The sequence below is a fragment of the Malaclemys terrapin genome, chromosome 11 (assembly GCF_027887155.1).
Source record: "Malaclemys terrapin pileata isolate rMalTer1 chromosome 11, rMalTer1.hap1, whole genome shotgun sequence".
Classification (NCBI taxonomy): Eukaryota; Metazoa; Chordata; order Testudines; family Emydidae; genus Malaclemys; species Malaclemys terrapin.
Window position 1 is genome coordinate 11,221,338 of NC_071515.1, and position 26,274 is coordinate 11,247,611.

At 45.7% G+C, this 26,274-nt stretch overlaps 1 protein-coding gene across 3 annotated transcripts in view; it reads left to right on the forward strand.

Annotated features, from left to right (window-relative positions):
* The window catches only part of LOC128845531 (zinc finger protein 585A-like), a 64,058-nt gene that overhangs the window by 4,360 nt on the left and 33,424 nt on the right, over positions 1–26,274 (forward strand). For all 3 annotated transcript variants that reach the window (XM_054044322.1, XM_054044324.1, XM_054044323.1), the window contains exons 2-3: positions 2,844–2,926; positions 5,341–5,467. In XM_054044322.1, the coding sequence (XP_053900297.1) occupies positions 2,844–2,926; positions 5,341–5,467 (210 nt within the window). The remainder of the gene's footprint in view (positions 1–2,843; positions 2,927–5,340; positions 5,468–26,274) is intronic.

A 26,274-nucleotide genomic window follows, 5' to 3' on the forward strand; every position in this document is an offset into this window, starting at 1 on the left:
AGGAAATGTTTAGTTTTTGCCCCATTTTTCTCCTCAGTTCTAAAATATTGACAGCAAATTCTTGAACATTTTGCCCCATTTTCTCTCTCGTTATCTATGATTTATTATCCCCTGAGATTTTCACCTCTAACCATTTGATATTAACATAAAATCTCCTCAGATGTCCTTTTCTTAAATCTTTGGATTTGCCCCTTTTCTCCCTAATTATCAATTATTGATATGAAATCCACTCAGATTTTACCTCTTGACTTGTATCAACTATTGATATAAAATCCCTCAAACTTTTCCACTTTCCTCTAATTTGTGACAAATTTCTCATATTTGCCCCTTTTTCTTTTTAATTACTGAACACTGATATCACATTTCAGATTTTACCATTGCCATCAATTATTACTTTTAAATAATCCTTTTAGGCTTTGAGGTGTTCCCCATATTTTTCATGTGAAGTCTCTTCTCCTTTTTGAAGGGACCCTGTTACCCTGAGTCATTCTCCATAGTGGAGGTTGCAGAGGGGTTAAATTCCCCAGTGAACCACTTTCCCCATCACATTTGAGAATCATTTGTTTCCCCCTTTATCTCATTAAAATCCACAGGGTTGTTGATCAGAGTGACTTGCCCCATTTCAGATACACATCCCAGGCAGGGCCTCACACTATCTGGGCCTCACACTATCTTGTGTCTCCCAGCTGCTAACAGGAGAGGTGGTTGGACCCTGACTGAATTTCCTCTCCTCGGATGGTGCGAGACAAGGGGTTCACTCCCCTCAGGGGGCTGCTCTGTGTGTGGATGCATCCCTGTTCCCCTGGGCATTGCCCAGAGCTGATGAGACACTCCATTCTCCTGTACTAACTCCTCACATTCCGATAGCTGCTTTCACCAAAAGGGTACCCAGAGCCCGTGGTGAACGGTCACCATGAGGGGTCTCTTCCTGCAGTGCTGAGACCAGCCACCTCTGGAGTGGGTCCATCGCAGCCATTATTAGCCCGTGATAGGGCATGGAAGTTTATTGAATCTTCTGGCTCCTCCATCCTCTCCCGTCTCCTGTTAAAACAGCATTGCCCAGGGCTGTGTGAATGGCCGGTCGGGGGCAGTGATAACTTTCTCTCCATTTATCAAAAATCACCACAAATTTTGTTTCTCTTCCCCATTGGAACAGTAGGATGTTCAGGGTTTGGAGGGAAGATAGTTGCCCTGAATCCTTGCCCCAGATGTGGGGAGCAGGGAGGGGGAAGGCGTGGAACCTTCCTTCCCAGGATGTGTTTAAACAGATTTTGGCGTCTTCCTCTCCCCGATGTCACATTTCTGGTCTCATTGACTCCAGAGTTGCTTCAAGGAAGGAAAAGGAGTGACTCTAGATTAACATGGGAGCCAATAAGATCCTTAGCTGCTGTCACCAGAGGGCTCTGGCTGTTGCTAAGGGAGGTGAAGCTGCTCTCTCTGGCTCTCTTTACTCAAGGAATCAGGGTTGAGTTTCTTGGGTGTGATGGTGTCGCCACCCCTGTGATCTGGGAGCCCAGGCAGAGCTCCTCAACAGGGTCTGTGCTGTGGAGAGACCTTCATTAAAGCCTCCTCCGTTCCCAGTCCAGGCAGGTACTTCCTCCAGTGGCAGGAACTAGCCTCCTAAGGCATCCATAGGCTCTAGCCAACCCCAACTGCTGAGCCGGAGACTCCAGGTAACTGAGAGAGATCCTGGGGATGGTCAGAAAAGTGACTGCACAAATGTCACCAGGACCCTCGGATCTCACAGCCCCTGGGAATCTGCTACTTGTTGTTAATGCACCTGTGGGCGGGATCCAAGCTGCCTTAACAGCACTGAAGCCACTGATCTCCTGCCAGGATCTGCCCAGTGGCAAAACTGGGGATTGAGGAGGGGAAGAGACCGGCTCCGTGGGGTTCCCCTTTGTGTGTCTGGGGCATGGTGGTGCGAGGCAGGGGAGGGTGGGGGAAAGACAGAGATGGAGGGAGAGACAGTGTGAGTTGGGAGCAGTCAGGAAATTATGGCGGGGCGGGAGAGCTTGAAATCCCCTCTGATTTTGCCACTTCCCTCTGAAAGATTTATAAAATCCTCTCCAATTCTGTCGCATTTCTCTGTAATTATCAAATATGGATATAAAATCTATGTCGATTTTTCCTTCTTTTCTCTCAAATTATTGACAATTTCTCCATTCAGCTTTTGCCCCATCTTCTCCGGTGTCAATTTAAAATCTCCTCAGATTTGGGGTGTTTCCTATCCCTTGTATCTGCAGTGCTTTGTCCTTGTTTGGTAGGGAATTGTTGCTCTGAGCCATTCCCCAGGTTGGCCATTCTCTGCTGGCAACGGGGCATGGAAGGGGCACTGGAGGGAAAGGGAGAAGCAAATCTCCCACATGGAGACTGCCCAGCCCCAGGTTACCTAGAACCCTGCTACCCCCAACCCCACTGTCAGTCATCCCCTGCTGCTACCCCCTCCCACTGCCAGGGAACCGCCCAGCTCCATCTCCCTTCCTTTCCCCTCTTCAAGTTGCCAGGCCCAGGGTGTGTGAATGGCAGGTGGGGCGGGGAACCATCCTTTTCTGTTTGTTTATTGAAAATCCATTTTCCCTGATAACTTCATTAATGCAGCGCTAAGGGTGCCCAGTGCTGTCCTGAGCCCTTCCAGCATGTCGAGTTCAGCAACACTCAAACCTCTCAAAAGTAGGAAATCCAAAGCTGTATCGGTCTGGTATAGATGTACCCTACGTGTTTCTCAGGGCAGCAGAACCTGGAATGTCTGTTTGCAGGGAGAACACCTGGGATGAATGGAGAATGTGAAATGGACAAAACCCCTTCTGAAATCACTCCAACTGCCCTTCTCGCCCTGACAGGCTGCAGAATAACATCCACATTTTGCTCCGGATCATCTCATCCTCCCAGGGGAAAGGAAATGGCGTCAGTGGAGCCGGCTCAGGTAAGGGATTGTCTGGAAGCTGGTGGTGGGTTCTGATGGGAGGGAGAGGGGCAGTAAATGCACAAGAGGATGGGAGCTGCTGGAGGTGGGAGGAGGGGGGCAGGAAATACACAAGGTAGAGAAAGGGAGGGGTCACGGTGTGACCATCCTGCTGGAACTAGTTGACTCTGGGGCTTGCGTTTGAGGAACAGCCTCATGGGGGTTGGGAGTGGGACTTTTCCTGTTTGTGGAACAGGAAATAACCCCCCTGGCCAGAACTGGGAAAACTTCCCAGACTCCCAGTGCTGGAGCCTGAACCTACCGATACACTTTGTTATTTGCTGCTCCCCCCAATCTTTGTGTCATCTGCAAACTTTATCAATGACAATTTTATGTTTTCTTCCAGGTCATTGATAAAAACGTTAAATAGCACAGGGCCAAGAATTGATCCCTGTGAGACCCCACTAGACACACATCTACTCAACCATGGTTCCCCACTTACAGTTACATTTTGAGACCTATCAGTTAGCCACTTTTTAATGTATGTCATGTGTGCAATGTTAATTTTGAATTGTTCTGTACCAAAATCATTCTGTACCAAGTCAAATGCCTTACAGATGTCTACATATATTACATCAGTGCTATTACCTTTATCAACCAAACTTCTAATCTCATCCAAAAAAATATGCAGTTAGTTTGCGAGGATCTAAACCTATGTTGATTGTTTTTAATTGTATTACCCTCCTTCAGTCTTTTATCAGTACAATTATCAGGTGCTCCATTATCTTGCCTGGTATCAATGTCAGATGGACAGTCCTATAATTACCTGATCATCCCCTTTTCACATTCTGAATATTGGCACAGAACTATCTTTATTCCATTCTTCTGGAGTTTTCCCAATGTTGCAAGACCCATTGAAAATCAACAGCAGTGATCCAGTGTGGGAGGGATAGCTCAGTGGTTTGAGCATTGGCCTGCTAAACCCAGCGTTCTGAGTTCAATCCTTGAGGGGGCCACTTAGGGATCTGGGGCAAAATTAGTCCTGCTAGTGAAGGCAGGGGGCTGGACTTGATGACCTTATGGGGTCCCTTCCAGCTCTATGAGATAGGTATATTTCCAGTGAGCTCCTCAGCCATTTCTTTTAAAACTCCTGGATGCAAGTTATCTGGACCTGCTGATTTTAAAAATGTTTAACTTTAGTAGCTGCTGTTTAACATCCTCATGAATTGTTACTGGAATATAAAGAGTGTCATTATCATCTGTTTGTTTTTTTCCCCAGTAAAGAACAAATGTATTCACTGAACACTTTTGCCTTCTCTGTATTATTACTGATAATTCTATCATAGTAATGGACTAATGCTAATGGACTAATGCCATTGTTAGGATATTTTGTTGTTAATATACTTTAAAAAATCCTTTGTATTGTCCTTAACTCAGCTGGCCATAGATTTCCCCTTTTGTCCTCATGAATTTTCTACAATTCCATGCTGCTGACTTATATTCTTTACTGTCTTTATGGTTAGGGTTTTGGGATTCCCTCTCCTGTACCAGCCCCTGGTTAATAGGTGTGTGATAAATGTGAAGGACCTTGCTCCCTGTGTCTGCTGACAGGGAGAAGGGGCTCTCTCTTTCTCCCCTCACCCAGGTGCTTCTTGGCTGCTCTGAGTGGGACAGGGATTGGAGTCTGCTACTGTATCCTTCCCAGAGCATTCATAGAATCATAGAATATTAGATTTGGAAGAGACCTCAGGAGGTCATCTAGTCCAACTTCCTGCTCAAAGCAAGACTAATCCCCAGACAGATTTTTACCCCAGTTCCCTAAATGGCCCCCTCAAGGATTGAACTCACAACCCTGGGTTTAGCAAGCTAATGCTCAAACCACTGAGATATCCCTCCCCCACTTCTCTTCTGCAGACTAAATAACCCCAGTTCCTTCAGCCTCTCCTCATAAGTCATGTGCCCCAGCCCCCTAAACTGTTTCGTTGCCCTCCGCTGGACTCTCTCCAATCTGTCCACATCCCTTCTGTAGTGGGGGGACCAAAACTGGACGCAATACTGCAGGTGTGGCCTCACCAGTGCTGAATAGAGGGGAATAATCACTTAACTCGATCTGCTGGCAGTGCTCCTACTAATACAGCCCAATATGCTGTTAGCCTTCTTGGCAACAAGGGCACACTGCTGACTCATATCCAGCTTCTTGTCCACTGTAATCCCCAGGTCCTTTTCTGCAGAATTGCTGCTGAGCCAGTTGGTCCCCAGCCTGTAGCGGTGCCTGGGATTCTTCCTTCCTAAGTGCAGGACTCTGCACTTGTCCTTGTTGAACCTCATCAGATTTCTTTTTATTCATTTATTTATTTTACTGGCCCTGCTCTCCTGTGAATACTGGTGTTGTCACTGGGCAGCAGGTACTGAGTGGGCGACTCTTGTTCTTTCAGAGGCCTGTGACCTTTGAGGAGCTGGCTGTGTACTTCACGGAGGGGGAATGGGCTCTGCTAGACCCTGCTCAGAGAGCCCTCTACAGGGAGGTCATGCAGGAGAACTATGCCACTGTGGCCTCACTGGGTAAGGATTCCTGTTCTCTTGGTAATAGAAGCTGTAGGGTCTCTACAGAACCCGAGTAGTAGTAACTCTAGGCCTTTACTCAGCCTGTAATTTTTGACAGGTTTCCATTCCCCACTTTTTGCCTTATGTCCATCCCCAGTGTCATTTCTGGACGTGTGTATATTTGATGTTGGCCATTTTAAAAAATATATGATTTATAAAATTTAGTTTAATTTATCCTCATTGGATGCATTAAAACTAATGAATAAATAGAACTTTCACCTCTTTCCTCATTTGAAGGGGACTTTGTGCAGCTGGTACAATTCTTGATACAGTCCAGTAAACAGGGGAACTATGTGGTGCATGGACGGCATGACAGTCAGATGAGCCCATCTTTTGACAGGCAAGCGTAGGAGGTTGCCGCTCAAGAGTTCATGGGCGAAAGGGAAACGGAGCAGTGGGAGGGGAGGAGAAGGGAAGTAGAGATTGCTGGGGTGCCAGCAGGTGGGGAGGGCTGAGAGCAGTGGGAGGAAGGGAAGGGGAGTGTAGAGGAAGGGCACCCAGAAAGGGGGCAGGGTGGATCAGTGGGAAGGAGAAGAGGTTTTGAGGCTCTGGAGCTGTGGGGGATCCCAGGCCTTTCACACAGACTCCCTACCCAGGCCTTGTTGCTTCAGAGCCTACGCTCCAGTTTTAGTTCTGTTCAGTTTTGCTTTATTTTACAGGTTCCCCCCCCCCCCCCAAATATTAAACTCTTGTCCTTCGTCCACCACTCATTGCCCCCCATGCAATCCCTCTCCCTTACCCCGTATCTACCCACTGCGACCCTGGCCACCATTTTTGAGTCCTTGCTGCGTTCCTCCATCCCAGAGGCCAACCGCTGCCCCGGCACAAATGTACTGTTTGTCGATGATGTCACAGGGTGGCAGTGAGAATTCTGGGGACTTGCCAGGTCTTTTCTCTTCCCCACCCCCATCTCCAGCAGCCATGGTCTGCCTTCCCTCCAGGCTTTTTGGATCTTTTAGTCAGTCCTTTCCGAGACCATGTGGCCCAGTTCTTGTTTTTCACATTCTCCTTTTCCAGAGGAATTAGAGTCTGTTGCTCCTGAATTATAGTGTCTAATTCCCCAGTCTGCCCCAGACATTGGGGCGGGGGGGGGGGGTTAATTTGCCCTAATTCTCCCCAAACTGCTTGTCTGATGTCACAGGTCTGGGGGAGCTACACCTTTGACCCCCTCCAAAGTCTGCTTAAGGAATGCCCTCTCAGGTACCAGGCCTCCAGCCATCACCTCTCTGTGGGCAGGGACATAGGAGCCTCTGCATCTCGACCAAGGTTTGAGGCTTGCAGTCCCCTCACCCTTCATTGCGTTCACTGGCCTGAAGTCCAGCCCCTGTGCTTTGCTTCTCTCCAAGGGCTGTGACCAGTGTGTGTGTGTGTGTGACAGATGTGGAAATTTTGGTAACATTTCTGTTATTCCAATACAGCCCTCTGTATTTGGTGTTGCTCTGCTCTGAGTGTGAAGAGCTGTGACAGGGTGATACAAATGGCTCATGAAGACACTGACTGGGACTAACCCATATCAATGGAAGACCATACAGAGTCCACAGTAACCCCCAGGACTGAACACTTGACACCTATCAATGAGAGGTTCCCAGCTCGTCTGGGTGGAGCGCACATGAACTCAGCGTGTTCTGAGGAGCAGAAAGAACTGGGCTCCCAGAAACAGGGAGCTTTTCTGTAGCTAAGACAAAGGGACAGATACACGGAAAGGACACCGAATGGGTTCCTACAGCAATGTGGCTCAAGGGCTTTGGCCAGTATGGATTATGTCTTAATCTTTACTTTTCTGTGCTAACCTAAGGACTTGCCGATGCTGCGTTCCAGTTGACTAATAAACCCTACTCTTTTTGAAAAGGCTGCCGGGTATCACTGCAGATACTTGCTGGGTGCATTAATCCCTGAAGAGCGTAGCAGTCTCTGACCAGGAGACTATCTCAGCTGGACTTGCTGGGTACAGCTCATGGTATAAGGCAGGAGAGCTGGAGCACAGAGGCTCAGTCTTGGAGGCCTTGAGGCTGCATGGCCTACCGTGAGGGAAGCGTGGGACCCATTGGGGATTTGGCACACTGAAGGGGTTCCTCTAAGAGACTGTTTAAAAGCTGAGGCATAGGACAGACCTGGAGGATCCATGACAGTTGGTGGCAGCTGGCGGGATTCTGAATGCAACAGGAGGATTTTGCAATAAGTGATTTGCAGCAGTAAAAACAAGACTAGTCAAAGGAAAGAGGAAGAAAATGGAGTATATCCACCTCCTTAAGAAGAGCATCACAGAGCTGTGCGGTGGGAGAGCGTTCAGTGTTGGGAAGTTACACAAGGCTCAGCCGACTGCATGGCTGGGGAAGGATGATCAGATCAAGAATTAGGGTCCAAAGCCAGGTGGGATTTTGAGAGAGTCCCAGGGCCACAGCAGCAGCAGGGGGACATCCTGATGATCTGGTTCCCCCTTTGCTAGAGTTGAAGCCGTGGGAGTTGGAGTGGAAAGCAAAGGAGCTTTAGGTGGAGGAACAGAAACTAGCAGACCGTGAAAGGCAGCGAGCTGATCAAGAGAAAAGGGTAAACATGAGGAGAAGCAGAAGAAAAACCAGGAAGAGCAGCGATAGCATGAAGTGGGTATGGAGAAGCAAGAAGTCCCATAGGGGGGAAAGTGGGAGAGACCACAGGAAGCCAGTTCCATAGGAGCCCAGATACCAAATGGTTGGCCCAGCTTAATGGGGAGGGACGGGGACAGTATAGATGCCTACCTCACTGCCTTTGAGGAGGCTTGTGGCTGGAACCAGGTTGATCCTGCAGACCGTCTTCTCTGTCTTCCTGTCTTCCCGCCAAAATGATAGAGGTGTATAGCCAGGTGGGTGGAGTTGATACTGGAAACTATGAACAGTTAAAAGGGCTCTACTGCATAAGCTTGAATTGACACGTGTGGCTCATAGGAAAAGGTTTTGGGATGTGCAAAGACCCAGGGTTTACTGTATATGGAAACTGCCGTCCTGGTGGTGAAATATCTCTGCAAAGGGGGTAAAGGTGCAGGTGCCACTATGCTGGAAAGTTTATATGACCTGGTGAGGTTAGAGCAACTCTGTGAGATGTGTCTCCATGAGTTTTGAATGTGGTTAGTGGACAAGAAGCCTGAGGATCCGTGTAGCACATTCCAGTTGGCAGATGAGTTTGTGGACAGTAGGACCCATAGTGAAAAAAACAAAGGGTGACTGGACCAAGTTGGGGAGCCAAAAGGGGGGGGTCACACAGGGGCACCCCAGAAGTGGGATTCAAGTAAATCGAAACCAGGAGTGACAGGAAATGCAGGTAGACTCCAAGGGATCCCGAAAACCTGACATGTGGCATCTGCAGGAAAATCAAGCATACAGGGGTGCGCTGCTCAAGGCTGGAGAAGATGGGGTGTGTCCAGGCCCGAGGGGCTCAATCATCCTGTGTCCAGCCAAGAAGGCTGCCTGTAGCTCAGCCTCCTCTAGTGAGCTATGTGACTGAACTTCCAGAGGAAAGCAATCTCACAGCCATCTCCTCTGGGCTAAAGGGTGAGCTGAAGGATGAGCTCCCACCCCAGGCGCTGTGCACATGTCCGGTGTGCTCAGACTCGTTACTGGGGGGACATTACTTGGGTGGAGAGATGCTGGGAATGAGAGACCCCTTGTCAAACCTCGTGTGGTAAAAACCCCACTGAATGCTGAAAGGATGCACAGCCTGGCGCTAGGGGCCAGAGGTGAAGCCATTTGCCCTACCTGTGGCTCATGTCCCTGTGCAGACACAGGAAGGGGCTAGCTAGGAGCGGGTTCTCCAGGATCTCACTGTGACACTGTCGGGGTTCCCGAGGTATCTGGGGTGAATCACTATCAGCTGCACGCAGCGTGAGAGAGCCTTGGCTGTGCCCATCAGGGGAAGTTCTCCCAAACCTGCCGGCTGCTGGCAGCACAAGCACACCACTCTGCTCTACGAGCCCCACGTGTTCCCTCTGCAAGCTAGCAGTTAATGCACCCACCTTGTTACACTGAAGTGCCCACTCCCTTGTCTTCTGGGCACCCACTCTCTACATCCGTTGCCTCGATGGGAAGCAGTGCACCCTGGGGTCGCCAGCCTCCCCTCCGCTTAACGCACTCTTTAGTGTCAGGCACTTGGTCTTGGCTATAATAAACCAACTAGAAGTGTATTTAATTCGGCGTAAGGCAAAAATCCAAACTAAAGGCAAATAAGGGGATTGGAAACACAAGGTTCCGGATAAAAGAAAAATATAAAACTTAATCTAGAGCCTACACTTATTACCCAGTTCCGTTCCAGTCTAATAATGTATTCCTCGACATTCAGCGGCCACGGCAGAGACAAGCACCGCCCCCACCACCCAGGTGCTGCTGTGGGGATAGAGAGGTCGGGGGAGTCCTCTGCCCACTGTAGCCCCGGGCAGCCTTCACCCAAACCCCCCATTCCTTGGCCCCACCCCAAAGCCTTCACCCTGAGCCCTCACAACCCTGCACCCCAAATCCTCTGCCCTAGCCCTGAGCCCCCTCCCTCACTCTGAACCCCTTGGCCCCACCCCAATCACATGTTTTTTGTTATGTGCACCAATATGTGCACACCTCACCTCCATAGTGGTGCACATAATGAAATTTATTCCGCACAGGGGAGGGAAAAGTTAGAGGGAACACTGGGCCTGGCTTGCGGCACATCTGGAGCCTCTGGTTACCTGTTCTCTTCCTCATCCGCCTCCTCCTTACTGTTCATGGCAGGACCCTATGACTCAGGGTCGTGTGCGGGGTCATGGTGGGGTCTCAGCCAGGCATGGTGTGCAGCTCTTTGTGAAAGCAGCTGGTCTACGGCTCAGCACCCAATCGATTGTTGGCCTCCCTAGCCTTGTCATGTGCCTGCCGCAGTTCCTTGGCTTTGACGTGGCACTGCTGCTGGTCCCGGTCTCCTTCTCCTACATCCCCCCAGCGATCTGCTTGTAGATGTCGATGTTTCTATGGCTGGTTCAGAGCTGTACTTGCACAGCCACTTCTCCCCACAGGCACAGGAGATCCAATGTTTCCTGTCTACTCCAGGCAGGAACGTGTCTGGAGTATGCGGCTGGCACCGGCAGCTGGGCAGTTGCACACAGCAGTGGAAAGCTGCTAGGTGTGCTCATCAAGCTGGACAACCAGGAAAAGGCATTTCAAAAATTTACAGGAGTTTTAAAGAGGGGTCGGGGGGAGGGAGGGCTTCTGGTCTACATGACCTCTGGGCAGTGGAGTTCACAACTGTGACCAGAGCAGTCAGTGTCGGGGATTGTGGGACAGTGGCTGGAGGACTGTAATGGTCGACATAGGTAACTCAGCATCTACACCCATGTTTCATTGACCATGGTCCAGCAGTGCTTGGGATGTCACTGTGTTGGTGCTTCTCATGGCAGGAGACAACTTTAAGCGTAGACATGCACAGTTTTGTAGCGTAGAGCACGCCTGTAAATAGTGTGACTGCACTGGTATGTAAAAGGTGGTGGAGTGAGACAATGTAAATAAACTTCAGAGTGGTATCTGTGCAAGAAAAGGTCTCAGTGGTCTGTGGAAAGCAAAGAGGACAGGCATAGTGAGTGCTCCATCACACGTGGGGGCTTGTCTGGGATCCTGCCTTTCTCCGTGTGAATGGAGAACGTGACAGGCGAGATGGTGTAAAAGTTTGGCAGTCCAGGAGATGGAGGAAACTTTAAAATAGGTTGATGAGCAGAAGGAAATGCAGAAGACCTTGCAGGCCTTCATGCTGTCCCACCATTTGGGGAAGAGAGTCCTTGCTCACCCGTCAGGCTGAGGAACTAAAAAGCATGTAGGAAGGAATCCCTGATGCAACAACAGCTATTACAAAGTGTGGTGAGTCCTGTGCCGGGATCAGCAGCTGGGCACAGGGGATTGGCCTCTGCAAGATGGACCTCACAGTTGACCCCAATGGATTTTTGGTCTCATTTGGAACAGTGGCTCTGGGGACAGGACGGGATAAGGGAATCTGGGCCCTATGGCTAGCTCCCTGTTGAACGGGGGAAGCTCAGGCAGCCTACCTGGCACTCAGTGACAAGCGGGAAAGGGACTACGAAGTGGTTCAGGCAGCTGTATTAGATTGGGTGGACCTCTTGGCAGAAAAGTACTGGCAAAAAATTTCAAGCCGCAGGATGGACGGGAGGACTATGGCCCCAGGCATTTGCCCAAAACTGACAGACTGGGCCACTCATTGGCCAAGGCCAGACACCCAACATGTGACCAACATTATGGACACTGTCATTCTTGAACCGTTCCTTCAGAATCTCCCAGACAGGACCCCACTATGGGTCAGGCGGCATCAAATGGTCACCCTAGATGTGGCAGTTAACTAACAGAGGAGTTTGCAGAGGCAGACATTCCCAGAAGGGCTCAGCAGTTTAAGAGTCTGGATCCAGGGAGGAAGATCAGAGAAGCTACATCGGGAAAGGGCGCTGAGAAAAAGAGGGCAGAGGCTGGAGAAACGTCGGTGGGGTCTCAGGTGATGGTGTGTTACAAGTGTGGGGGACTGGGACATATAAAAAGGGACTGCCCGTATATGGAGTGTGGGTTTACAGAATTCTGTGGTTGGGCCAGGACTCCTGGGCAGGGAGGAAGAAGGAAGTTACTGACCATTTCGATAACATTGGGAAGGAGCTATCAAAGGGATCTGGTAGACATTGCCTCAGCCTTTTTACTAATCAGGCATGAGTTGGTGAAACCCCACTGGAGACTTCCCAGAGGAAGAGTGAGGCTTGAATGTATAAATGGGGGTAAGAAACGCTACCCTGTGGCACAGGTGCCCCTGGAATTTCAGGGGAAGTTTAAATGGAAGCGGGCTGGGGTAGTGGATGGGTTAACCCATCTCCTTGTGTTAGGCACAGCCTGGAACCTCTTCCCATTAGGGATTCAAAGGGGCATCTGGAAACCCTGGAGGGAAGGAATGACACGGTTAAGGGAAAGAGCCATTAAGCACAGAAAGGTCAGAAAAGATCACACAGGAGAACACAAACCAGAGAGAAAATAAAGAAAGGGGAATTCCCCAAGAGACGAAGGAGGAAGAAGAAAAGGAAATAGCTGCAGGGGATAAAGTTAACCCAAGCTCATTAAAAGCGATCGAGCGGGTACTGGAACTTCTGCCTCTGAAATGCCAAGGAGGGGGGACCCCAAGAGGAGCTTGGAAGGTTGGCAGAACAAGAGACGATGGATAGAGACCATGAGAAGGAGGGACACCAGCAAACTCCCCCCACAAAACAAAGAGGGTGAGAATGAAGAGTGTGTGTCATTCCCTCCCCCCCCACCCCACCCCACCGGTGTGAGGACCTGTGGGTTGAAGTGAAATTATGGGACAACCTCTGCCCACCACATATGACTTTGATGGGTGGAGAATGGATGGGCCCTACAAAGGGATCCTAGATGAGTGAACAGGAAAGAGTTTAGGTAACCCACAGCACAAAAGCAGTAGTGACAGGGAAAGGGAATGTAACGTTAATGGCAGTAGAGCATACACCCACCCAAAAGACCTACTTGGTAGGAGATGGGGAGAAACTGGGGGACAGGATTGTTACCACCGCGAGGAAGCAGCTTGAAGTCAGCTGAATACAGAGGCCCTGGCGAAAGCTGGCTCTGCAGTCTTGGTAACACATGTAGCTGAGACCCAAGAAACAGATGAGACCATGCAAAGAGTGCGATCTGCAGCTGAGAGACATGGAGGAGACTTGCTGGCGGCGCTCCAAGAGAAGGATCAATTGCTTCAGGAGGTGTGCCAGCTAAAGAGGGATGTGGAAACAATAAAGCACATGATCCGGTGGAGGCACAGCTTGTAGACCTCACTGGGGGTTGGAGCAAGGTTTTTAAGGGTGGGGGGCATATGTGATGTGGTTTCCTCCCCATCACATGTAAGACAACGGACAGAACCTAATTAGTTATGCACTGCACCTGGAAAGTGATTAACTGATTGCCTGCTGGCCAGAGGAGGGGGAGCTAGATGGAGAGGGGGTCTTGGCGGTGAGAAGAGAAGCAGGCAGGGCTGGAGATGGAATATTTTCTGACCCTAAAATGAAGTAACTTTGGAAAGTGAAGGAAAGCCTAGTAGGGAGGGAAAATGGATCCAAGTAGAAAAGAAAAATAAAATAGAAGCAAACTCAGATGATGATACCAGCAAAAAAGCAAATCTGAGGAAGGAACTAACCTGAACTGTCATAAATAAGACTTCCTTGCCAAAACAATGAGAGCAGGTGACCCTGTGAAAGTAGCTGATTCGGTTACAAGATGTGGATCTTTTAGCTGAATGTAAGAACAAAGAGCAGGTTGATGAACTGCTAAAAACTGCAATGCTAGGGAGAGTTAAAATAAGTTGCCAGCTATGAAAGTAGGTTCCTGGAGCAAAGGGGGTGATGTATAGGATGCCATTGGAACTGAGCAGTGATGAGAGAAGGAAAAGCATGTGAAAAGACAGAGTATTAGGAAGTCAGTGCCTGTCATCAGTTTTGGGGGTAATACACATCAGTGGGGGGTTGTGTCACCACTACCCTGCAACCCTGAGTGCCCCACAATGCTTTGCTGCTATAGCTGCCAACCTGGGCTGCTGAGAATCAGCCTACCAACATGCAGGTCACACCCTGAATATGTGCGTACTAGACAGCTCCAGTTCAGCAGCTCTGACCCCAGCATCCTGTCTACAGCCCCACAGCCCTCTCTGGCTTCCACCAGCCTTGGTTGCAATGATGAAAGTACCCAATAAATGTGAGGATTGCTGGGAATTCAATAGATGAACTATAGTACAACTTGTTAGACCTCCAATGCCGTTTGAGTTAAAATGTGGATATAGAAGTTGAAAGGAAAAGCTAAACGCAGTCAAAACTTTTAGTCTTGGGAAAATTGGTTGTGGATGAAAAGTCCAAATGTGGATTGAGATTTATTTTATAAACTCAAGGGGAAAAAAGTGACAGTAGGTATTAAAAATGAAGTGTACCAATATATAGATGAAAACTAGTCAGTTTTGTGAAATATATACAGATGGGTCCAAACAAGAAAAAAACAGAAGTAGTAGGGGCAAAGTATTGTACACCAAAATTTGGAATTTGTATATCTAAAAGAATATCTGATTTTGCAGCTATCATGACAGCCAAACTAGTAGCAATAATACAAGCATTAAATTGGATCTGGGATGAATGCCCAACAGAGAGAGTCATTTTTTTAAACTCAATCTCAGGATTTACGGTGATAAAAAAAAGGGTGTCTCTGTATGTAAAATGATTTCGTCAATGAAATTATGTTTCCAATAACAGAGTAGAGTTGGGGATTTGGATCCCACAGCATATCAGGATAAGAGGGAAATAAATGGCACAGAAATTAGCTACAAATGCTTCCAGAAAGCCTAGTACAGAAAAATATAAAAAAGAGGAATGGCAAAAATTTTGGACTAACAAAAAAAATAAAAAGAGGCAGAAGGATTTTGAATTGTGCCCTAGAGTTTAGGATAATGACATACTTCAAGGCCTGGTTAGGAAAAATGAAATGATTTTTAGGGCTGCCGATTAATCGCAGTTAACTCATGCGATTAATTCAAAAAAATTAATTGCGATAAAAAAATAAATCACAGTTTTAATCGCACTGTTAAACAATAGAATACCAATTGAAATTTATAAAATATTTTGGATGTATTTCTACATTTTTATATATATTGTATTCTAGGTTGTACCTGAAATCAATGTGTATATTTTTTATTATAAATATTTGCACTGTATAAATGATAAACAAAAGAAATATTATTTTTCAATTCACCTCATACAAGTACTGTAGTGCAATCTCTGTCGTAAAAATGCAATTTACAAATGTAGATTTTTTTTTTGTTACATAACTGCACTCAAAAACAAAACAATGTAAAACTTCAGCGCCTACAAGTCCACTCAGTCCTACTTTTTCAGACACTAGGAGACAAACAAGTTTGTTTACATTTACAGGAGATAATTCTGCCTTCTTCTTATTTACAATGTCACCAGAAAGTGAGAACAGGCATTTGATTGACACTTTTGTAGCTGGCATTGCAAAGTATTTACTTGCCAGATATGCTAAACAGAAATCTTAAAAGTTCAACATTCTGATGCAGAAACTACAGAACCCAAACCACCAAAAAAGAAAAACAACCTTCTGCTGGTGGCATCTGACTCAGATAATGAAAATGAAGATGCATCAGTCCGTACTGCTTTGGATTGTTATTGAGCAGAACCCGTCATCAGTATGGACCCATGTCCCCCAGAATGGTGGTTGAAGCATGAAGGCGAACATGAATCTTTAGTGCATCTGGCACATAAATATCTTACGATGCTGGCTACAATAGTGCCATGCGCGTGCCTGTTCTCACTTTCAGGTGACATTGTAAACAAGAAGTGGCAGCATTATCTCTTGCAAATGTAAACAAATTTGTTCTTCTGAGCAATTGGCTGAACAAGAAGTAGGACTGAGTGGACTTGTAGGTTCTAAAATTTTACATTGTTTTATTTTTGAGTGCAGTTTTTTTGTACATAATTCTACATGTGTAAGTTGCACTTTCATGATAAAGTGCTTGCACTACAGTACTTGTATTAGGTGAATTGAAAATACTTTTTCTTTTGTTTTTTAACAGTGCAAGTATTTGTAATAAAAAATAAATATAAAGTGAACACTGCATACTTTGTATTCTGTGTTGTAATTGAAATAAATATATTTGAAAATGTAGAAAACATCCAAAAACATTTCAATAAATGGTATTCTATTAATGTTTAACAGTGCAATTAATCACAATTAATTTTTTTAATCGCTTGACAGCCCTAATTATTTTGTTTAGAGTACTAACTGGCCACAGTGGCCTAAACATGGAAACTTTTTAGAAACACCATAATAGAGGCTCAAACTGTATGTATACCCCAAATAAAAAAAACTGTAAAAGGATCAAAAAAATTCCACCATGGCATAATAACCAAATAAGAGAGGTGGTTAGAGACAAAAAGCCATTCTTTAAAAACGGGAAGTCAAATCCTACAGAGGAAAATAGAAAGGATCATAAACTCTGGCAAGTCAAGTTTAAGAGTAGAATTAGGCAGGCCAGAAAAGAATTAAGAGCAGGTAGCAAAAGACACAAAAGCAAACAGTAAAATTTTTTTCAAGTACATGAGAAGCAGGAAGCCTGCCAAACAATGAGATGTGGCCACTGGATAATCTAGTGTTACAGGAGCAATCAAGGAAGAGAAAGCTATTGCAAATAAGCTAAATGAATTCTTCACACCTGTCTTCACTGCAAAAGAATGAAAAAGAGATTCCCACACCTGACCTATTCTTTTTAGGTGACAAATCGGAGGAACTGTCCCAGATTAAGAAGTCAATATAGGAGGTGTTGGAACAAATTGATAAATTAAAAAGTAATAAGTCCCCAGGAACCCAAGACTTCAGATGGAAGTCAAATATGAACTTGCAGAACTACTAACTTTGGTATGTAACCTATTGCTGTCATGGAGTCCATTCACCGCTTGTACTAGGGGTGCTCGTCCTGCCCAATCTCTTATGTTCCCCGAGTGCCTGCATTTCCACCAAGTTGTCACCAGGTTCACTCACCACTAGGGGGCCTCCTCCTGACTGCTCTGGGGATTAGCTCTTTCCAGATCCAGTGCCTACTTCTGCAGCTCATTGCACACCCTGCTGCCTCTGTCTCCCACTCTCTGCCACTCTGGGTGCTCTCTCTCTGTGGTTTGGCTCTCTAGCCAGGTCACTATATGTTTTGCCAGCTATTAAAGTCTCTCCATGAACAATGTCTCCAGCACTGTTTTCCCATCCATTGCCTGGTCTGCACCACTTCCCTAGTAGCTGGTAGGGGAACCCAGGCCGGCCCTCTACTCTAGATTTCAGCTCAGAGGCCCTATAATCAGCAACCAAGGTCTGCACCTCTTAAACCTTTCTGCCCTTTCCCTGAGTCTTTTGTACACCCTCTCCCGCTTGTTTTCCTTGCTTCCCTCTCTAATGTGCAGAGAGTGGCTGCTGGCTCCCTCACTGCAGCCTCTTTCAGCTGCCAGCTTTCTGTTTTTTCCAATTTCCTGCATGGTGACTTGCCTGCCTGGTGCGAAGGTTGCGGATCTCTCGACATCTAGATAGGCTTATGTGTAGTGCTGGTGAGGAGCTGGTGGTCATGGTACATGTAGGGACCAATGACATAGGGAAGGATATGAGAGAGATCTTGGAGGCCAAATTTAGGCTGCTAGGTAAGAGATTGAAGTCCAGGACCTTCATGGTAGCATTCTCTGAGATGCTCCCAGTTCTACGTGCAGGGCCAGTTAGACAGGCAGAACTGCAGAGTCTCAATGCATGGTTGAGATGATGGTGTAGGGAGGAGGGGTTTAGATTTATTAGGAACTGGGGAAACTTTTGGGAAAGGGGGAACCTCTACAGGAAGGATGGGCTCCACCTAAACTAAAATGGAACCAGATTGCTGTCACTTAACATTAAAAAGGTTGTAGAACAGTTTTTAAACTAAGGGCTGGGGAAAGCCAATAGGTGCAGAGGAGCACGGACATCCCTTAGGGGAGGATCTATTAATAGAGAATCTCTATGTCCTAGTGAGTATGAGAGGATGGAAAATGATAAAGTACAGGCAGGGTCTGATCAGAAACAGTCAAATAATAAAAAGTCCTGTCAAGGCTGCTTCCCCACTCTGAACTTTAGGGTACAAATGTGGGGGCCTGCATGAAAACTTCTAAGCTTAACTACCAGCTTAGATCTGGTCCGCTGCCACCACTCTCGATGCTAATTCCCTTCCCTGGGTAGCCTTGAGAGACTCTTCACCAATTCCCTGGTGAATACAGATCCAAACCCCTTGGATCTTAAAACAAGGAGAAATTAACCATCCCCCCTCCTTCCTCCCACCAACTCCTGGTGGATCAAGATCCAACCCCCTTGGATCTAAACACAAGGAAAAATCAATCAGGTTCTTAAAAAGAAGGCTTTTAAGTAAAGAAAAAAGGTAAAAATCATCTCTGTAAAATCAGGATGGAAAATAACTTTACAGGGTAATCAAACTTAAAGAGCCCAGAGGACCCCCCTCTAGCCTTAGGTTCAAAGTTACAGCAAACAGAGGTAAACACCCTAGTAAAAGGTACATTTACAAGTTGAGAAAACAAAGGTAAACTAACACGCCTTGCCTGGCTGTTTACTTACAAGTTTGAAATATGAGAGACTTGTTCAGAAAGATGTGGAGAGCCTGGATTGATGTCTGGTCCCTCTTAGTCCCAAGAGCGAACAACCCCCCAAAACAAAGAGCACAAACAAAAGCCTTCCCCCCTTCCCCAAGACTTGAAAGTATCTTGTCCCCTTATTGGTCCTTTGGGTCAGGTGTCAGCCAGGTTACCTGAGCTTCTTAACCCTTTACAGGGAAAAGGATTTTGGAGTCTCTGGCCAGGAGGGATTTTATAGTACTGTACACAGGAGAGCTGTTACCCTTCCCTTTATAATTATGACAAGTCCCATTCAATTAAATTGTGTAATGGCAGACAGCTAAAAGGAGACAAGTTTTTAAAGTGCTTATATACCAATGCTAGAAGTCTAAATAATAAAATGGGTGAAGTAGAGTGCCTCGTATTAAATGAGGATATTGATATAATAGGCATCACAGAAATTTGGTGGAATGAGGCTAATCAATGGGATACAGTAATACCAGGAGTACTTGTGGCACCTTAGAGACTAACAAATTTATTAGAGCATAAGCTTTCGTGGACTACAGCCCACTTCTTCGGATGCAAGTACTCCTGTTCTTCTTTTTGCGGATACAGACTAACACGGCTGCTACTCTGAAATCAGTAATACCAGGGTACAAATATCGGAAGGACAGAACAGGTCGTGCTGGTGGGGGAGTGGCATTATATGTGAAAGAAAGCGTAGAATCAAATGAAATAAAAATCGTAAATGAATCAAACTGTACCATAGAATCTTCCTTGCTATAATAATAAGAATATAGCAGTAGGGATATATTACTGACCACCTGACCAGGATGGTGATAGTGACTGTGAAATGCTCAGGGAGATTAGAGAGGCTATTAAAATAAAAAACTCAATAATAATTAATAATGGGGGATTTCAATTATCCCCATATTGACTGGGTACATGTCACCTCAGGACGGGATGCAGAGATAAAGTTTCTTGACACCTTAAATAACTGCTTCTTGGAGCAGCTGGTCCTGGAACCCACAAGGGGAGAGGCAATTCTTGATTTAGTCCTAAGTGGACACAGGATCTGGTCCAAGAGGTGAATATAGCTGGACCACTTGGTAATAGTGACCATAATATAATTAAATTTAATATCCTTGTGGCAGGAAAAACACCATAGTGGCCCAACACTGTAGCATTTAATTTCAGAAAGGGGAACTACACAAAAATCAGGAAGTTAGTTAAAGAGAAATTAAAGGGTACAGCACCAAAAGTGAAATCTATGCAAGCTGCTTGGAAACTTTTTAAAGACACCATAATAGAGACTCAAGTTAAATGTATACCCCAAATTAAAAAAAGAGACACCATGGCTAAATAACAAAGTAAAAGAAGCAGTGAGAGGCAAAAAGGCATCCTTTAAAAAGTGGAGGTTAAATCTTAGTGAGGAAAATAGAAAGGAGCATAAACTCTGGCAAATGAAGTGTAAAAGAGATCTTGGAGTCATTCTGGATAGTTCTCTGAAAACATCCACTCAATGTGCAGCGGCAGTCAAAAAAGCGAACAGAATGTTGAAATAATTAAGAAAGGGATAGATAATAGGACAGAAAATATCATGTTGCCTCTATATAAATCCATGGTGCACCCACATCTTGAATACTGTGTGCAGATGTGGTCGCCCCATCTCAAAAAAGATATACTGGCATTAGAAAAGGTTCAGAGAAGGGCAATTAAAATTATTAGGGGTATGGAATGGCTTCCGTATGAGGAGAAATTAATAAGACTGGGAATTTTCAGGTTGGGAAAGAGACGGCTAAGGGGCGATATGATTGAGGTCTATAAAATCATGACCGGTATAGAGAAAGTAGATAAGGAAGTGTTGTTTACTACTTGTCATAACACAAGAACAAATGAAATTAGTAGGCAGCAGGTTTAAAACAAAGAAAAGGAAGTTTTCTTCACACAACGCAGTCAGGCTGTGGAACTCCTTGCCAGAAGATGGTGTGAAGGCCAAGACCATAACAGGGTTAAAAAAAGAACTAGATAAATTCATGGAGGATAGGTCCATCAATGGCTACTAGCCAGGATGGGCAGAAATGGTGTCTCATAGACTCAAAGGTCAAAAGGGACCATTATAATCATCTAGTCTGACCTCCTGTACAACGCAGGCCACAGAATCTCACCTACCCACTCCTGTAACAAACCCCTATGTCTGAGTTATTGAAGTCCTCAAATCGTGGTTTAAAGACCTCAAGGTGCAGAGAATCCTCCAGCAAGTGACCTGTGCCCCATGCTGCAGAGGAAGGCGAAAAACCTCCAGGGCCTCTGCCAATCTGCCCTGGAGGAAAATTCCTTCCCGACCCCAAATATGGCGATCAGTTAAACCCTGAGCATGTGGGCAAGACTCACCCGCCAGCACCCAGGAAAGAATTCTCTGTAGTAACTCAGATCCCACCCCATCTAACATCCCATCACAGACCATTGGGCATATTTACCTGCTAATAATCAAAGATGAATTAATTGCCAAAATTAGGCTATCCCATCATACCAACCCCTCCATAAACTTATCAAGCTTAGTCTTGAAGCCAGATATGTCTTTTGCCCCCACTACTCCCCTTGGAAGGCTGTTCCAGAACTTCACTCCTCTAATGGTTAGAAACCTTCATCTAATTTCAAGTCTAAACTTCCTATTGTCCAGTTTATATCCATTTGTTCTTGTGTCCACATTGGTACTAAGCTTAAATAATTCCTCTCCTTCCCTGATATTTATCCCTCTGATATATTTATGAAGAGCAATCATATTTCCCCTCAGCCTTCTTTTGGTTAGGCTAAACAAGCCAAGCTCTTTTTGTCTCCTTTCATAGGACAGGTTTTCCATTCCTTGGATCATCCTAATAGTCCTTCTCTGTACCTGTTCCAGTTTGAATTCATCCTTCTTAAACATGGGAGACCAGAACTGCACACAATATTCCAGATGAGGTCTCACCAGTGCCTTGTATAACAGTACTAACACCTCCTTATCTTTACTGGAAATACCTCACCTGATGTATCCAAAGACCGCATTAGCTTTTTTCACGGCCATATCACATTGGCGGCTCATAGTCATCCTGTGATCAACCAATACTCTGAGGTCCCTCTCCTCCTCTGTCACTTCCAACTGATGTGTCCCCAATTTATAACCAAAATTCTTGTTATTAATCCCTAAATGCATGACCTTGCACTTTTCACTATTAAATTTCATCCTATTTTTACTCCAGTAAATTACTCCAGTTTACAAGGTCATCCAGATCTTCCTGTATGATATCCCAGTTCTTCTCTGTATTAGTAATACCTCCCAGCTTTGTGTCATCCGCAAACTTTATTAGCACATTCCCACTTTTTGTGCCAAGGTCAGTAATAAAAAGATTAAATAAGATTGGTCCCAAAACCGATCCCTGAGGAACTCCACTAGTAACCTCCTTCCAACCTGACAGTTCACCTTTCAGTATGATCCGTTGTAGTCTCCCCTTTAACCAGTTCCTTGTCCACCTTTCAATTTTCATATTGATCTTCATCTTTTCCAATTTAGCTAATAATTCCCCATGTGGAACCGTATCAAATGCCTTAGTGAAATCGAGGTAAATTAGATCCACTGCGTTTCCTTTGTCTAAAAAATCTGTTACCTTCTCAAAGAAGGAGATCAGGTTGGTTTGGCACAATCTACCTTTTGTAAAATCATGTTGTATTTTGTCCCAATTACCATTGACCTCAATGTCCTTAACTACTTTCTCCTTCAAAAATTTTTCCAAGACCTTGCATACTACAGATGTCAAACTAACAGGCCTATAGTTACTCGGATCACCTTTTTCCCCTTTCTTAAAAATAGGAACTATGTTAGCAATTCTCCAGTCGTACGGTACAACCCCTGAGTTTACTGATTCATTAAAAATTCTTGCTAATGGGCTTGCAATTTCATGTGCCAGTTCCTTTAATATTCTTGGATGAAGATTATCTTGGCCCCCCGATTTAGTTCCATTAAGCTGTTTGAGTTTGGTAATATCTACCTCCATATCCTCATTCTCATTTGCATTCCTACCATTATCCCTAAGCTTTTCATTAGCCTCATTAAAGACTGAGGCAAAGTATTTGTTTAGATATTGGGCCATGCCTAGATTATCCTTAACCTCCACTCCATCCTCAGTGTTTAGCGGTCCCACTTCTTTCTTTGTTTTCTTCTTATTTATATGGCTATAGAACCTTTTACTATTGGTTTTAATTCACTTTGCAAGGTCCAACTCTACATGGCTTTTGGCCTTTCTCACTTTATCCCTACATGTTCTGACATCAATAAGGTAGCTTTCCTTGCTAATCCCTCCCATCTTCCACTCCTTGTAGGCTTTCTGCTTTTTCTTAATCACCTCTCTGAGATGCTTGCTCATCTAGCTTGGTCTACAATTCCTGCCTATGAATTTTTTCCCCTTTCTTGGGATGCAGGCTTCTGATAGTTTCTGCAACTTTGACTTGAAGTAATTCCAGGCCTCCTCCGCCTTTAGATCCACAAGTTCTTCAGTCCAATCCACTTCCCTAACTAATTTCCTTAATTCTTAAAGTTAACCCTTTTGAAATCAAAAACCCTAGTCCCAGATCTATTTTTGTTTATCCTTCCATCTAGTTTGAACTGAATTAGCTCATGATCATTCGAACCAAGGTTGTCCCCTACAACTATTTCTTCTATGAGGTCCTCACTACTCACCAAAACCAAATCTAAAATGTCATCCCCTCTTGTTGGTTCTTCAACTACTTGGTGAAAGAATCCATCAGCTATTGCAGCCAGGAAAATCTGAGCTCTATTATTATTACTAGCACTTGTCCTCCAGTCTATATCTGGGAAGTTAAAGTCTCCCATGATCACACAATTCCCATTAGCATTTACTTCATTAAAAACATTAAAGAGGCCTCTATCCATATCCAAATCAGATCCCAGTGGTCTGTAGCACACCCCAAGCACTATCTCAGGGGAGGCTCTAGTAGCTTTCTTTCCCAGTGTGATTTTTGCCCAGACAGACTATATCTTATCCATTCCATCGCTTCTTATTTCTTTACAGTCTACCTCATCATTGATATACAATGCTACTCCACCACCTTTGCCTTTATTGCTGTCTTTCCTAAACAGCACATAGCCTTCAATACCTGTACTCCAGTCATGACTACTATTCCACCATTATTTCTGTTATCCCTATAATACATGGTTTCACTTCCTGCACCAGTAGCTCTAGTTCCTCCATTTTGTTACCTGGGCTCCTCGCATTAGTGTACAAACATCTTAATTTTTGCCGTTTGGCTTCACTGACATTCTTTACCCGATTAGGCACAGACATTCTACCACCTATTAGACTGGTATCTACACTACCCTTCCTCCTTATGTCCATTCTCATACCCATGGCTGTATCCTTTCTTACTTTGTTTTCTTCCCTCTCATTGTTAAATTCCGGCGTGGAGATTACCTGGACATCTCCCAACCATCTCCCCCAAATTCCTAGTTCAAAGCTCTCTTAATCAGTTGTGCCAGCCTCCATCCTAGAAGTCAATTTCCCTCCTTACTCAGGTGAAGTCCATCCCGAGAGAACAGTCCTCTGTCTGTGAATGCTTCCCAGTGGTCATGCATCCCAAAGCCCTCCTTATAGCACCACAGCCTGAGCCATCTGTTGATTGCCATAATCTTGTCACTCCTTTGTTGCCCTTCTCTAGGAACAGGCAGAATCCCACTGAAGATCACCTGAGCCTCGATTTCTTTAGGCATCTTCCCCAGCCTGGCATAGTCTCCCTTGATATATTCCAGCGAGAATCTAGCCATATCATTTGTTCCCACATGAAGGACAATCAGCGGATTCTTTCCTGCTCCTGTTAGGATCCTTTTCAGCCTCAGGTCCACATCCCGTATCTTAGCACCTGGCAGACAGCACACCCTTCTGTTCTCTGGATCAGCTCTAGTTACAGGCCTGTCTATTCTTCTCAGTAAGGAGTCCCCAATCACGTAGACCTGCCTTTCCCTGGTTATGGTGCGTTTCTCTGGTCTATCCCCTGTTCCCTCTGGCTGCAAGTCCTCTCGATTTCTATTGTCCCTTGCAAACCTCCACAACCCATCCCGTATCCTCCTGGGGCTCATATTTGGTGCTGTTATCTCCATTGACTCTTCCCCTCTTCCTATAGGACTAGCTGCTCTTCTCTTTTTCCTTGCCCTCTCACTGTCCACTTTCCTCACCCAGCAGTCTCCCCTCAGAATTCTTTGGTCCTGCTTCCATCTGCAAGTCTGAGCTTTTCCCTTCAGCCTCCTCATGTCTTTGCTCCATCATCTGCTCGAACCCGCTCTGTTTGCCAGAAGCTGGGAATGAGCGACAGGGGATGGAACACTTAGAATCTCAGGGTTGGAAGGGACCTCAGGAGGTCATCTAGTCCAACCCCCTGTTCAAAGCAGGACCAATCCCCAACTAAATCATCCCAGCCAGGGCTTTGTCAAGCCTGACCTTAAAAACCTCTAAGGAAGGAGATTCCACCATCTCCCTAGGTAACCCATTCCAGTGCTTCACCACCCTCCTAGTGAAAAAGTTTTTCTAATATCCAACCTAAACTTCCCCCACTGCAACTTGAGACCATTACTCCTTGTTCTGTCATCTGGTACCACTGAGAACAGTCTAGATCCATCCTCTTTGGAACCTCCTTTCAGGTAGTTGAAAGCAGCTATCAAATCCCCCCTCATTCTTCTCTTCTGCAGACTAAACAATCCCAGTTCCCTCAGCCTCTCCTCATAAGTCATGTGCTCCAGCCCCCTTATAATTTTTGTTGCCCTCCGCTGGACTCTTTCCAATTTTTCCACATCCTTCTTGTAGTGTGGGGCCTAAAACTGGACACAGGCCTCCAGATGAGGCCTCACCAATGTCGAATAGAGGGGAATGATCATATCCCTTGATCTGCTGGCAATACTCCTACTTATACAGCCCAAAATATCGTTAACCTTCTTGGCAACAAGGGCACATTGTTGACTCATATCCAGCTTCTCGTCCACTGTAACTCCTAGGTCCTTTTCTGCAGAACTGCTGACTAGCCATTCAGTCACTAGTCTGTAGCAGTGCATGGGATTCTTCCGTCCTAAGTGCAGGACTCTGCACTTGTCCTTGTTGAACCTCATCAGATTTCTTTTGGCCCAATCCTCTAATATTTGTCTAGGTCCCTCTGTATCCTATCCCTACCCTCCAGCGTATCTACCACTCCTCCCAGTTTAGTGTCATCTGCAAACTTGCTGAGGGTGCAGTCCATGCCATCCTCCAGATCATTAATGAAGATATTGAACAAAACTGGCCCCAGGACCGACCCTTGGGGCACTCCGCTTGAAACTGGCTGCCAACTAGACATGGAGCCATTGATTACTACCCGTTGATCCCGACGATCTAGCCAGCTTTCTATCCACCTTATAGTCCATTCCTCCAGCCCATACTTCTTTAACTTGCCGGCAAGAATACTGTGGGAGACCGTATCAAAAGCTTTGCTAAACTCAAGAAATAACACGTCCACTGCTTTCCCCTCATCCACAGAGACAGTTATCTCGTCATAGAAGGTGATTAGTTTAGTCAGGCATGACTTG